This window comes from Phlebotomus papatasi, chromosome 1 (genome assembly GCF_024763615.1).
Source record: "Phlebotomus papatasi isolate M1 chromosome 1, Ppap_2.1, whole genome shotgun sequence".
Lineage (NCBI taxonomy): Eukaryota > Metazoa > Arthropoda > Insecta > Diptera > Psychodidae > Phlebotomus > Phlebotomus papatasi.
The window spans coordinates 60,158,694-60,173,509 of record NC_077222.1 but is presented as its reverse complement, the minus strand read 5'-3'; the positions used below and the strand labels follow the sequence as shown (position 1 = coordinate 60,173,509).

The 14,816-nt window shown below is 33.8% G+C and overlaps 1 protein-coding gene across 2 annotated transcripts in view; it reads left to right on the top strand.

Moving 5' to 3' along the window:
* Window positions 1-12,147, top strand: part of LOC129809519 (neuroligin-4, Y-linked-like) — a 63,142-nt gene extending 50,995 nt beyond the window's left edge. Inside the window, exons 3-11 of one of the 2 annotated variants that reach the window (XM_055859438.1) lie at window positions 2,111-2,328; window positions 4,343-4,492; window positions 4,558-5,231; window positions 5,292-5,665; window positions 5,995-6,113; window positions 6,198-6,437; window positions 8,414-9,118; window positions 11,379-11,504; window positions 11,578-12,147. In XM_055859438.1, coding sequence (XP_055715413.1) covers window positions 2,111-2,328; window positions 4,343-4,492; window positions 4,558-5,231; window positions 5,292-5,665; window positions 5,995-6,113; window positions 6,198-6,437; window positions 8,414-9,118; window positions 11,379-11,455 — 2,557 coding nt within the window. In that variant the 3' untranslated portion in view covers window positions 11,456-11,504; window positions 11,578-12,147. Of the gene's footprint in view, window positions 1-2,110; window positions 2,329-4,342; window positions 4,493-4,557; window positions 5,232-5,291; window positions 5,666-5,994; window positions 6,114-6,197; window positions 6,438-8,413; window positions 9,119-11,378 lie in introns of both variants that reach the window. The other variant, XM_055859437.1, reaches the window with a different exon arrangement.
* The last annotated feature ends 2,669 nt before the right edge of the window (window positions 12,148-14,816 follow it).

Genomic DNA, 14,816 nt, shown 5'->3' with positions numbered 1-14,816 from the left:
TTACTGAGCAATCTTTTGCCAATTTACAGATCAAAAATTTTATGGCCTTAAAAATTTGAAATTTGGAATTTGAAGTTTAATTTTTTTCTGAACAATTTTACTAAATACTGTCTAATTTGGTATTCCAAAAACTTTAATAATTACAATGAACATTACTAGAGCGTTTAAAAAAATTTTGCAAAATTTTATTGCTTAAAAAATGTATTTTTAGTGCTGGGAAATCACGAAAACTACAGCCAAACTTGGCGTATGAAAAAATAAAGGACAATGATATTAATTAATGGTTCATTTTGACACATTAAGGTTCAACAGGATCTCTTGAGATTTTCCATATCACGATAGAACATGTTTTATTACAAATTCATAACTTATAGCGTTATAACATATTTCTCTTATCTACGCGAACACCAGAGACGATTCTTTCATTGACTTTATTCTTTTATTTTGCAGTAAAATAAACGTCAAGTTTTACCATCTCCCCAAAGAATTGATGACACTATCAAAGTGTCAGAAACATGATTATTTTCGAAGAATCCCCGGTGAATCATTTATTTTTACTATAGTGGAGAAAATAATGTAAGATCACCAAGTATTAGTCCCTTAAATCCCTAAACATTTATTTCTGCAAATACGTAGTTTAAAATGGTGTCTACACACTAGAAGCAATTTTTGTCAAAAATTGCCTTTTAAAAAAAAATCTGAGATTTCTGGGGGATTTTCTTTAAAAATGCACTTTTTTTTTAAAGAAAATGCTCCTAGTGTGTAGAAGCCATAAGAAAGATAGGATAGATTACATTGGGATAGGATGGGTGGTTTGCTCTTTGGATATTACAGTTTTTCTTTTTAAATATTGAAAATATAAAGAAAATCATCTGAAGGTGATTCGATAGTTTCTGTTATTCTCTAGACATACTTTTGACTTCAACCGAAAGACGGCTTAATGGAATTATAATCAAAATAATGATCAAAAATAACATATCTATCAATTTATGACTAATTCGTCTTTCGGGTTGTGCCGAAAAACAGTTTAGGTTTTGAGAAAGTGATGAGAATTTAGTCAAATCAATTTTTTAATTAGTTACATTAAGCTGTCTCTCGGCCTAAGTCGTAATTGTGTCTGTGACATAAATTAGAAAACAGAATTAGGTAAAAAATCATAGAATGTCTAATTTAATTTCTTTCAGATTAATAGTTACAAGTTAGTTGGTTAGAAATGTTTCTCATCTGTTCATTTGATTTAAATTTAATTTTACTCGTGAAAAATGTCAAAAAGAAATATTTTTCAATTATTTATGCCATCCTATAATTAAACAAACAAAATTTTTAATTAATTTTCAAACAAATAGCTCAATTTTCTGGAATTGCGAAACAGAAAAAAATCGGAAAAAATAAAGCTTTTATTATTTGAATTTATAATGTTACATTTTTTTCCAACAAAACAAAAGAGGACGATAAAATATTTATATTGTTATTCTATGTGATGTAATATTAATTATCATAAATTTTAAAATATGTAGAATTTTGAAGCAATTCAAAAGTCCTTTGAAAATTTACAGAAAGGAAATCTATTCAAATGCACAAAGGTAAAATCCTGTGGTGCGAACTTCCTATTCAGGCCGACTAAGAAATTTTGGTACATTGGGAGTTTCCCCACAATTATTAAATCACACCTTGGGTGATTTAATAAAAGGTATTAATAAGTGTGAAATCTTTTGATTTATGATGAATACAGTATCTGGAGAAAGTTAGCATTCAGTGAGGGAGGAAATCCTATCTTTGGTCCCTGTGCTGCTTCTTTATTTGAGAAGTTTGCATGAAAGAGACGCCTTCAGGGGAGTCTGTGACGTGGAAAATGAGCTGAGTGATAAATCTCTTATGTCGCTTCAATCAGCAAATATCGTATAATTAGAGGGAAATATATATATTTTACGAGACTCACTGATGCATTTGATAATATCTCAAAATTCTATTCGAAATTTAAGCTTCTAGCATTTTTCACGATAATTGTATTTGTTCGAAAATGTCTGACAAGAGCTTTTCAATCAGTTTAAATGTGAACGAGGAAAGGTGAAATATAATGATGATTTTTTTCTTTTTTTCATCCTTTCAGATTCAGTCCTACACGAACAACTTCACCGTGGGATGGGATCCGGATATCAGACAAATATAGTGCCGTTTGTCCTCAAAGGCTGCCAAAAATAACTAATGAGACTCTTGCACTTGAAAAGATGCCAAGAGGCCGATTAGAGTATTTGAAGCGTCTGCTGCCGTTCTTGCAGAACCAATCCGAAGATTGTCTCTACTTAAATGTTTTCTCTCCAATGCATGGTAAGTGAATATGATACAATACTTTTTGTTATACTCTGCAATGCTTTCGATACACCAGTAGAAGCAAAAACTCAACAAGGAGATATAAGAACTATGAAGAAGGGTGTATTTAATCTCTTTTCGCCATTTTAAGCAAAGACTAAAATTCCATTTATTATAAACATTTAGCAAAGCTCACAAGTTTACACATTATTCAGGAACAATATACCTTTGAACATGCCTATAAGTGCATATAGAGTAAGTGTGCCAAATTCCGGCCAGCTTGCAATTTCGGCCACCTTTTTTGTTCCTCTAATTTCCATGAACTTTTATATTTTACGTACTCTAGAGATTATATAATGCAAAAGAATAACAAAAAATGTAGCTTCGGCAAACGAAATGACGTGAAAAAGATATTGGAAGAATTTCCAAAGGGCAAGGAACTGTGAGAATGAAGGTGGTCGAAATAGGGTACTAAAACTATGTCTATATTTTTATTCATTTTAAAATGTATTAAGAATGATTTAAGAGTAAATAAAGACGGTAATCTCTTTACAGTGTTCCCAGCAACACTCTTTTAGAAGAAAGAATAAAAAAATCAATTTGTATTTAAAAAATTACAGTTCAAACTTGAGACTTTGATGCTTGCATGCAACTATGCCGAAATTTGGCACACTTACCCTAAGTCGTAAAATATTGAACTATTTCGGTAGGAGATTTATCGGTAATTACCACTGATTTTAGTAATCTTCTAGGATAATTCAAATACAAAATTCTTAGCCTTCTTAGCTGATATGTTATCCATTATGATATCTATACACTAGAAGCAATTTTCGCCAAAAATTGCCTTTTTTCAACCCTTTAAAGACGATTGGAACACCGGTGTCCCATAAAGAAAATAATTTTTCCTGACTACCTAAAGTTTTTTTTGCTTAAGTCTATACATAATTGTAAAGTAGAAGGTAGAAGGAATCTAGGATATTTTTTGCAAGTCTATGTAGTAAATATTTAAGCTCAAAAATGGCGAATTTTTAAATTCTCAAATTCATAATTGATTTTATTTATTTTTTATACTTCCAATTTTTTTTTAAGCAAAACCCTTTTGGCAATGAAAACTACAATACTCATATGTAATATTTTTCATTAAAGCGAAAAATATTATTCATTGGTATTGTCAGAAAAAAATACTTAAATTTTTGGGCTATTTTTGTCCCTATCGTTCATAGAAGCACAAATACACCGAATTAGACACTGCTGGACTTTCCATGGTTAGATGTAAGACTTATCATTGATTATGTTTCTTAGTTTATTTTTTATTGCTGATTTTCAGTCCGTAAAAAGTGTCTCGTCGTTAAAGGGTTAAAAAATTCTGACATTTCTGCCTACAAGGATAGGAGAAATTTCTCATAGTGTGTAGACGCCATTACGGAAAATATTTACAAATTTCTGTGTTACGATTAATTCAATAGACTTCGTGTGATAATTTTACGATTTTATAGTAATTTTACTTCTAAAAAATATTAACGATATAGGTAAAAGTATTCAACTGAAAATATCGCTTTCATCACGCTTCTGTTCCATTTGTAGTATTAAAATTTTCTGTGATTGGCTATCAAAAAATGTTCAGACGTTAAGAAGTTAAAATGTAGTCAAATAATTTACTTAAAATTTTAATAAATATACAGATTTACACTGATCACTTTTCTATGGCTTAATAAATAATTAAAGTTTTTTCGAAATATCTAATTTATGTAACATAAACTATTTTTAGTCAAAATAGTTTACATAGCCCATATATTCGTTGTAGTACTCAACCGGAATAAATTATTAATAATTATATTTCAGTGATGTACATTTTTTCTTACCTAAGAACTTACAAGGAACTTGTTAACAATTTAAAATTTAAATAAAAGAGCCATCAATTTTTAAAATTGAAAAAGTATAGTATAACATAGAAAAATATCCTGATTGCTATCATATGACGTGCATCCTTATTTATCTTCTCAATTTGTCTTCAATTTTACCGCTAAAATAGCTGCAACAGCAGACAAAAAGCTTCCTGTTGTTGTTTTTATACATGGAGAGTCATTCGAGTGGAATAGTGGAAATCCCTATGATGGTTCAGTCCTGGCCAGCTATGGAGACTTAGTAGTAGTCACACTAAATTATCGATTAGGTATTTTAGGTAGGTTAACATTTTCCATGCTCCAGTATTGGAACAAAATCTCAAATAGCCCATCCTCCTGATAGGTTTTCTCAATGCCAATCCGAGCCCACATATCCGAGCTCGAGTGGCAAATTATGGCCTTATGGATCAAATGGCAGCATTGCATTGGGTACAGCAAAATATTGCCAAATTTGGTGGAGATCCAGGAGCAGTGACATTAGCGGGTCATGGAAGTGGAGCTGCATGCATAAATTTCCTTATGACCTCACCTACAATGGTTCCAGGTCTTTTTCATCGCGCCATCCTCCTGTCGGGGTCAGCATACGCTTCTTGGGCTATCGTCGAAGACCCAGTTGTGTATGCACTGAAATTAGCTAAGGAGCTCAATTGCAGCATCCCTCAGGATATGATTAAGAGTCATGAACAAATAGTCGATTGCCTCCGTGATATCCCACTTGAAGAGCTATTGGCTGTCGATATTGAGGCACCAAGTTTCCTTTCCGCCTTCGGCCCATCTGTGGATGGGGTTGTGATAAGAAGGGGATTATCGAATCAAGATCCAGATCTACCGGCAGCTATGAAACGTTCTCAAGATGTCCGATATGATCTGCTTTTTGGTGTGGTAACTGGGGAAGCTCTCTGGCGTTTTAGCAATGCTGACATCCTCAATGGATTTGAAGGGGAGCGTCGTGATAAAATCATCAGAACGTACGTTCGGAATGCTTACACCTTCCATCTCAGTGAAATTTTCTACACGGTGAGTGATGCTTTAGGAATTTATTGATTGAGGCTGGAGCTCTGTATTGCTAAATTCCAGGTGGTTAATGAGTATACAGACTGGGAAAGAACATCACAACATCCCATTAATACGAGAGATGCTGCAGTAGCAGCCTTGTCGGATGCTCAATTCGTGGCTCCTCTTGTTCACACTGGTGATACCCTAGCTCCCCCACCTGCCCTCCCTGGTCAAGAGAAGTCTGGTCCAAAGTGCTTCTTCTACGTGTTCGACTACCAGACCAAGGAGGGCGATTATCCTCAGCGCATGGGTACGGTTCATGGGGAAGATCTACCATATGTTTTTGGGGCACCATTAGTAGATAGCTTTAGTCACTTTCCACAAAATTATACCAAAGCTGAAGTGGCCCTGTCTGAGTCCATCATTCTCTTCTGGAGCAACTTTGCACGAACAGGGTGAGAAATTTTTAGTAATTCCGCATTATGATTTCAACTTTGAATTTGAACCATTATATCGAAAGAAATATTTTATAAAGTAAAATATCAAATGTCAAATTCTCTAATCCATCAACCCCATGCAAAAGTGCATTTTAGTTTAAGTGAATAGCAAATTTTTCAACTCATGCCAGTCTTCTTCACAGCATTTTCATTTGTATGCATTTGTATGTGTTTAATTCAATATATAAAGTTAAATGGGGTGCAATGTTAAATACCAAACCCAACTTTCAACCCTATTCTATTGGTTTGTGTTCATGTAAATTAATAGGTTTGAAGTGAAATTGTAGGAATCCAAATGAATATCACAGACAAGACACGCTATTAGCTGCATCAAAAGAGAGAAATCGTTTTAGGGGCATAACGTGGGATGAATATGATCCTGTCCATCAAAAGTACCTCGAAGCTGGTATGGCTTATTGATTTTACATCAATTGACTTTTGCTTATGCAGTGTTAAGTGTCAAGTTATAAAACATATATTCGCTTGGCAGGAATGAAGCCAAGAATGAAAAACCACTTTCGAGCCCATCAACTGTCAATTTGGCTGAGACTGATCCCCGAACTCCATCGAGCTGGAATGGAAGATGTTATTGCCAGACATAACTTATTCAGGAACCACGACAACATGGATCTCTATGATGGTCTGGTGAAACCAGATTCCCTGTCCCGTCTGTCATTCCTTGAGGAGACACTCAAGCGACGTGGAAATTCCTCTGAAATTGCGTCATTAGGTGAGATGAATAATAAATTACCTCTTACATAGTCCTTATGGTCCTTATATTGCAGCCTTACTCATTGAATTTGCGATGTAATAGCCTTTCCAAATGAGGTTTAACCACATGAGAGACACTCTTATTTCACAATTAATATTATTTTAGAAAACGTTTGGCTCTATATGTATAGTGAAGCAAGTGAATTTGAGATTTATTTACTCTATTGGTAAAGAAAAGGATAACTAAGAAGTACGCTCTACTTTTTTTCGACCATCTGATACGATGTAGAAATTTTAAAATCCAAATTAAGATTCTGTTCCGAATTACCCGTGTTTACATGTTTAGCAAATAATGTCACTGGCAAAAATTTAAGCTCATAATACGTTCAAAAGTGCTTTTTACCCCACAAAAAAGTTTATCTATAGGTGGGGAATCTGACGGATTATATTGGATTCAGATCTTCCGGTGTTCGTCAGAAGCAGCATTTTCCTCAATCAAAAACTCAAAATTTTGCTCCAAAGCTTTCAACCCTTGGTATGGGTCTTCCTCAGTGGGTCAATCCACTGTTATGGGAAGACCCATACCAAGGATTGAAAGCTTTGGAGCAAAATTTTGAGTTTTTGATTGAGGAAAAAGCTGCCCCTGACGAACACCGGAAGATCTGAATCCAAAAAAGTTTATCATTGTAATGCCCTACACCTCCTACACAATTACGACTTAAGCTGAGAGATGGCTTAACTGATTTGATTAAATTCTCAGCAGCTTCCCATTAACTAAGCCATTTCTTGGCATTTCCTGGGAAATGTCTGATTATTATTTTGATTATAATAACGTTAGGCCGTCTCTTGGCTAAGTCGTAAGCGTGTCTAGAGCATAAGTTTATTCCTGTATAAATAGCAGTGTCAGCAGTAGTCATTCGGGGCGGGATGGGAGACTTGTAAAGATGAACCATTTCCTCCCTACTCGTACCCTACCCACGATCGCTACCTCATTTGATCTATTCATGCTTTTCAAACTTTTTATGAGAACTTCCAAGTCACAGGAAAAACGGAAATGAAATTTAAGGAAACAGAAATTTTTTTTTGGGTATCTAAAAATAGCCAAACATTTTTATTTCTGCATAAAATACGTGTATTTGGAAGTCAAGGTAGAAACGGGGCAATGGCATCTTGGCAAACTTCCGGTGTGAAATTTGGCAAATATTCTTCACAAGCTTTTTAAATTAATTTACAGAAATTATTTTCCCCGAATTTCAGGTAAGACTGATTTCATACACGGAGTGAAACTATTATCAATGTGGAAGAGCTACACTTGCCAAAGAATAATTATTCAAAATAAAAACACACGGAATGAATTTCAATAAAATTGTCTTTTTGCCTAAAACCGATTTCCATTTCTTTAAAATTAATACACTTTTCAAAATTGAGGTGGTCCGTCTGTCCCTTTTTTTGAATGCCTGAAAATTCATTTTACTGCTCGAACTCCAAGAGAGAGCAGTTTCCACAATTTTTTTTTAAATTAATTCTTCAAGGTGATTCTTTTCATCTAGAATGTTCTAATGTTGATATCTTGATTCTAAACTCTTAAAATGACAAACCAGTTAATTAGTTTTTTTTGTCTTCACTAAAATCTTAATGTAGGGAAAAGTGTCCATGCTTTGCACGGTCCCATGCTTTGCACGGCCCCATGCTTTATAAATGACTAAATTTTTCCTATGTTTTTCAATAAATGTGAATCATCGCATCCATATTTTAAAAACTAGGGAAAAGTGCTTGGGACCGTGCAAATCATGGGCACTTTCCCCTAAGCGGTTATCGGGTAATGAAAAGAATGCAATGTTAGAATGTAGGGTAGCCATTAGCGAATATTGCAGGAATTCAAACTTTTAGAATCATGGTACAATAGTGATAGGGGCAAGGCAAAAATTATAACATGAGGTTAAGTTTTGTGTTTGTTTTAATTCATTCAACTTTGTGGCTGAAATGTATCCTCAGGTATCACTACCGTGGAGCCTTCATCGCTGACAACATGTATGCCTGTTGGGAATTTTACCACTTTCACCACATCCTCACTCAACAGTTCTGCCAGTGATACCCTGAACAGTGGCGATTCTTCGGGATATGCTGCATACTCTACGGCTCTCAGTGTCACTATAGCCATTGGCTGTAGTCTTCTCATTCTCAATGTGCTTATATTCGCTGGTGTGTACTATCAGCGTGACAAGACACGTCTAGAGGTCAAAAGTCTTCAGAAGCAGTATCAGCAGCGTGAGATGCATCAGCAGTCTTTTGATCCGATTAAGCACGCCCACTATCATTTGGGACACTCTCAGTCCTCCAATGTGATTGTCGATGTTGAAAATCACGATTCTGGTACCATTCTGCTATCGAACGACATCAAGTCTCCTCACATTTGTACCAACAGTATCCAAATAAATACGACAGGCGGATGCATTCAGACCAAAATTCCTCTGAATGACTCCAATACGGGCACGTACAAGAGTCGAAGTGAACAAGTGTCGCTCCCCATGAAGAATGCCCAGATATTCACCCGAGGCGGCACCGGTGCCACATTTGCCGGCATGATGACACTACCCAAGTCCACAGGAATGCAGACACAGCAGATCACGTATCGCACAGAATGCATGACTTTGCCCAGAAATACAAACACAACGAGCAGAAATAGTGGCACCATGACAGGTAATTATGACTAGGGAAGAGATTACTTTTTTCACCCTCAACGTCTTCCTCCTTTTGAATTATTTCCTACTGTATCAGCCTTATGCACTCTTTTGGATGACGTTGTGAAAATCATGACACTCCATGGCAAATTGCCAAATATACCATTTCTCATTTTCCCGAAACACTTTTCTCTGGAAATTGGGTGATTTATGTCCTTCTCCGTTATAAATATTTGCTAGACATTTTCCCAGTTCTATCTCCACGTTCATTTATTCATCAAAAATTATCAATACTGAATAAAATAAAAAATAACGTAAAATAAAATTTTTTTACCGCGAATAATAATTCGACTGATGAATCACGATATTTTTATCAATTCATCACTCAGATTTTTTTTCCAGTGTAAAACCAGCCATTGGCTTTTTTTTTTAAATTTCCAGGGCTGTTCCGGTAAACATTGCGGCAAAGCACAACTAATTTTCTATTGCCGTAAAATTTATGTTTGACAGTTCAGACAGAAATGACTAAGATTTAGTTCCAATGACATGAACAAATTCATATATTTTGCTTGCTATAAATTTTCAATCCTTTTGGTACTAAGGGAAAGCGTGCTACATTAGAACGACTCAAGCTTCAAACAATTTTTTTTTGAAATATGTTTTTAATGATTTTGATTACATTTTAATAGCTAGCCCAATGCTTAAAAATTTCTAAACAGAGCCATGGGCTTGGCCATGGGTCAAATCCATCAGGAACACAGAAAAAAATGAATTGTCCGAATCTTGGAGTCGTGCGAAAGTAGCGCGTGTTCCCCTATATAATATAAGTTCCTGGCTAGAAAGCCTTACAAGATGGTTTTAAATTTTTATAGTGATTACAGTGAGCCTGGCTTTATTTCTTCAAAGAAGTGTTATAGGATATAGGGGAAGGTACTCTCCCTTCGAACGTTCATGCCTTCGAATAATGTCAATTTTCTTTAAGTTTTTCTAAGAGACCTGAACATATCTATTAAATATTAGTTAACTTATTATCAATTATTGATGACTATGTGACAAAATCATGTGGAAATCTCTTAGAAAAAGTAAAAGAAATTTACATTATTCGAAGGCAGGAATGTTCGAAGGGAGAGTACTTTCCCCTATATTTACTTTAATTTTTTTAAATATATTTTTCATAAATTATTTTTTATCATATTGGTCGTGTCGGTTCGAATAGGTCTGTGGCCTAAGGCTTGATACGAGGATACAGAAACGGAAACAAAAAAAATTAACAATAATGTATTGATAGTTGAATAATTAACTTTTATTACCGCAATTTTATGAAATTTGAGGTAAAGCAAAATCTTTTGATATGGATAGGGAAATGACTGTAATTAATTAGCTGTAAATTTTAATTAAATTTCTGTACAATCATTAAAAACTTTCGTAATGAAACACTGGTTGAAAATATATATAAAAGTAATTATAGCTCATTTATAGTCAATTTTAGATTCAGATTTCAGATTTATAATTTTTAATTTCAATTCAAAGAATGTCCTCAAATTCAAATGCAATATTAACCCATTCCTTACCATTGTATTATACATCATACGCAAATTGAGTGATTTTTGATGATTTATTTCTGGGCAATTTTTATCCGAATTGCTGTCGAGAATGGATTTTTAGTAACGTTAGTTATTCAATTACTTGAGAAAAATAGTCCGACAGAGATGAAAATACATTTTGTTATTATTTTTTAGCTTCGCGGAAGGTCATACAAAATTTTTGCTCAAAATGGCGGACAGAATATACGACATCCCGTCGAATTTGTTAAAATTGGCGTCTTTCCTCTTTCCTGATTTGAATTCTAGTTGCCAATTGGTGTTCTTGGATAGTCACTCTATCTAAAGCAATAAAGTTTGTAATGAATTAATGCACAGAATTTAAATTTAGTGACCGTTAAGACGTGTGTTTGACAGAGGCTCCCCGCGCCCCCATATGAGATAGAATTTTTTTCTTTTCAAAAAATTCATCTACTAATCTGTAGGAAACTAATCCCAAAATATGAACATTCTATCTCAAGTATTTCTGGTACATTGACTGAATGGGTTAAAGCAAAACTCGCATTTATTTTTTAAAGCCCTGAACCCCATTGCAAACGATCGGCAGTGAATGATGAATTATTATTAAACTTTTTTCAAGTTTCTGATTATGATTTTTTTATCTTGTTTTGGCTAGTACAGTAATTTAAAGCTCCACTTGATTCTTTAAAGGAGGTTGATTACACTGTTTTCTTTTAGAGGCTCATCCAAATAAAACCCGATTCCACGTTTATTCGGCGCTAAAAATCAACTTGAAGCTGTTTCTACGAATGTGAGAAGCTACAACCTTGGAAATGATGACCCAGTTTCTGAAATTTGGCCTAAGTATAATGCACTATAGTGTGCTTCAAGAAGAGGAATCTGGAGAAGTCCTGGAATGTTTTTCTTTTCTTTCTAGACGACAATTAAAATTCCATTGTCGTGGCAGAAAGCAAGATTTTGTGGTGCACTTGTAAGTACGTGCAAAGAATTGGGAATTTCAAACTAAAATATGGTGCAATGAGAAAAGGTGCCAAAGCATCTACTATCTTCAAAACCATTAGGATTCTTAAGTCATTTAAACTCTCGAGTGTAAATACCATACTCTTAGTGTTTAGTCGTAATAAAACATCACCCTGAGATGATGATAATTGCTGATGATATTAATTGGCAGAAATACAAAAATGACACATCAGCTGCATTTTGCACATTTTGCTGTGAATTCCAGGAATGGGTCTATGAAAAACTAGGGCAATTGTATGAAAATTGCATTTGATTCAATCCCAATGTGAGGTAAAGGACATTTCTAAATAAAATCTATATATTCATGAATGACAAATGCGCGTAGTGAGACAACCTATGCATAGCAAATGGTGAAGAATCAGAAAATACCTTGTTGTGTTGTTTGATATGCAAGAAAGGAATCAAATTGTATAAAGAAACAGTAAAGAAAGAAATAAAAATTGAAAAATAAATGGAGTAAGAATTACCTAAAGTGTTTTGCATGTTTCATCCTTTATTGGTTATATGCTCAAAGTTTTCGCATCGTCAAATGTTATATTTCTTTCAACAATTCGTTGTCCATTTCTCTCCTTCAAAACTTTTTCTATGCCAATTCACATAAGATTTTCCACACATTTCTTCAGCTGAATAAAATTATATTCTAAAGAAACTGCATATCTGCACGCCTTCAGCATCTCCCATTCTCTATATGCATTATATCCCATATATCTACAATTGTAGTGTTTCACGTTTCACTGAATATATTTTTCAGTCAAGTTTTAGTCAACTTTTCTACCCAACATCATTCAATAATGGAAGAATTTTTCATTGGAAAACTTTCTGTTTCTCAAAACTGCTACATAGAAAATTTGTCGATTGTATCATATAGTGTTGTATTAAGATTTTGACAGGTTTTCAAGAACATACAACTTTTTAGAAAATTTTCATCAACTGTGGATAGCATCGTCTACTTCTAAGTTGATATATCAAAATTCATATTAATAAACTTTTTCATTTTTAGAAGAAAATGAGGTAGTCAATCGTTCTAAATTTGTGAAAAACTCGAGCTCTTGACTTGGATTTGATACCTCGAAAGCAGTGAGTTACTTTCTTGCAGGTTCAATTCATTTGGTAAGGCATAGTGCTAATCAGTTTGGCAATTTCGCAAAGTTTTTTTCATTGCACTATTTATCTCTAATGTGCTGGACATACTTATGGCTTAAATCGATAAATGTCTTAACGTAATTTTAATCAAAATAATTAATAAACTATATTTTCAACCTTTTCAACAGTTTCTCACGAAGCCGTTTCTCAGCTTAAGTCGTAAGTCTGTCTAGGGCATATATTTACCGAATCACATCTGAATTGTATCGATTTAAAAATTTTTATAGATGACTCAAATTAGTTAACGGTTTATTACAGATTGAGAACGACTGAAACTGTTTCACACTTATCAGAAATTCCAAGACCTTTCCAATGAACCCAAACTTGCTTCAATCGCTTAATAAATGTGCTTCCTGAAGTCCGTTCAACTTTTTTACCTTGAAAAACTGGTAATAATGCAGGGATAATAAATTCCGCTATAGGCAGAATATTCTCTACTCGAGCTAATCTTTAATTTACAAGACATGAGTCTTCTTTATGGGATCAGAATCTTTCAGGACGATAAAGACTATCAGCGATAAGAATAGTAAATACGAGTATATATGAATATTGTAAAGAATAAAAGGTTTGACAGGTATAAATAAGATTGAGAAGCGAAAGAAAGTAAAAGAACGATCGCTCGATAAAAAGAACGATATGGTCGGTGGTTGATGGCTTGGAATGAGCTTCAGTTTGTTTGCAAATCGGTCCATTTTACATAATTAAAAAAACATCACTTAAATCGTTTTGTTCGTTTTGCTCTCTTATTAGGGATGATTTAACGGTATTTTTATTAGACAAAATATGCTTAAGCCAACATGAAAAATATATTTAAAAAATCGTTCAATGAGTTTCTGAGGGGATGAAAGATAATGAAGTTCATGCTATAATATAATCCTTGGGTTGACTTGTGAGTTCCCTGAGGATTCCCAATCGCTTTGTCTAAACGTTTGGCCCCTAGGTCTGGCAACAGTTAAACGAACAGGGATATAGAGCGTCAAATTGTCTAATTCACAAAAATAATTTTGAATAAAATATTTTTTAAACGGTGGAAGGTAGAAATTTTGGGGATCAAAATATCAAGGGACTGTACGGCTCTCTCGGGAGAGTTCTAGCAGTAATAGCATACCTATCATTCGTAAGGATACTGCAAATTCGTTTAGATATTACACCATATCCAATATCCAATTGCTGTGTAAAGCATCGAAGAGGGTTGGATGATTTCACAGCTTTGAAATGAATATAAATTAACAATAAATGAATTGTCTAGAAATTGTGCTATTGCTATAGATTTTAGCAATCCTAAACACATGTTAAACAAAAACTTATTCATCTTAAACTTCATCTTTATTAATAGAGTTATAAAAATAATTATATTAGTAAAAATACCCGACGCTTCCCTATCTGCTATATAGGGGAAAGTGGTCTGCCTCTGAACGCAGCAGCCTTTGAATATTTTAATTTTTCTCCTATTTCCCAAGGCTAAAATTTCAATTCGTTAATCGAATTTAATAGAATATAGGTTAATAGTTTTAACAATAGTTCACAAAATAGAATTTTCACTAATGTGATTTCATTGTATACAATTATATTTTTAAACATTCATCAATTTCATTAAATTTATATATTTGCAAAAACCATTAATGAGTAATTTAAAAACTATTGAAAATGCTCTTTCTTTAATATACTACATTAATATTAGAAGATTACCAAAATAGTAGCTATACGGCGTTTGATGAAACACCCGACGATTTACATATGATGGGTAAACTTTTGTGGGAGATGTCCTTCCCATTTATTTCTCTTATACCATGTCAGCTTGATTGGCAAGATAAAAACATGAATTCCCACACGTCATTTCTGTGTAGAATATGTAGTTGAGATTTTTTTCGAGGAATTCTTTCTATCAAGCGATTTCAAATTACTCACACGACAAAGATTTTTAAAGAAAAAAATGACATAGAATTTTCAGATTTTTCTACTTCATTGTGGAATGTGCGGTCTTCAAAAACT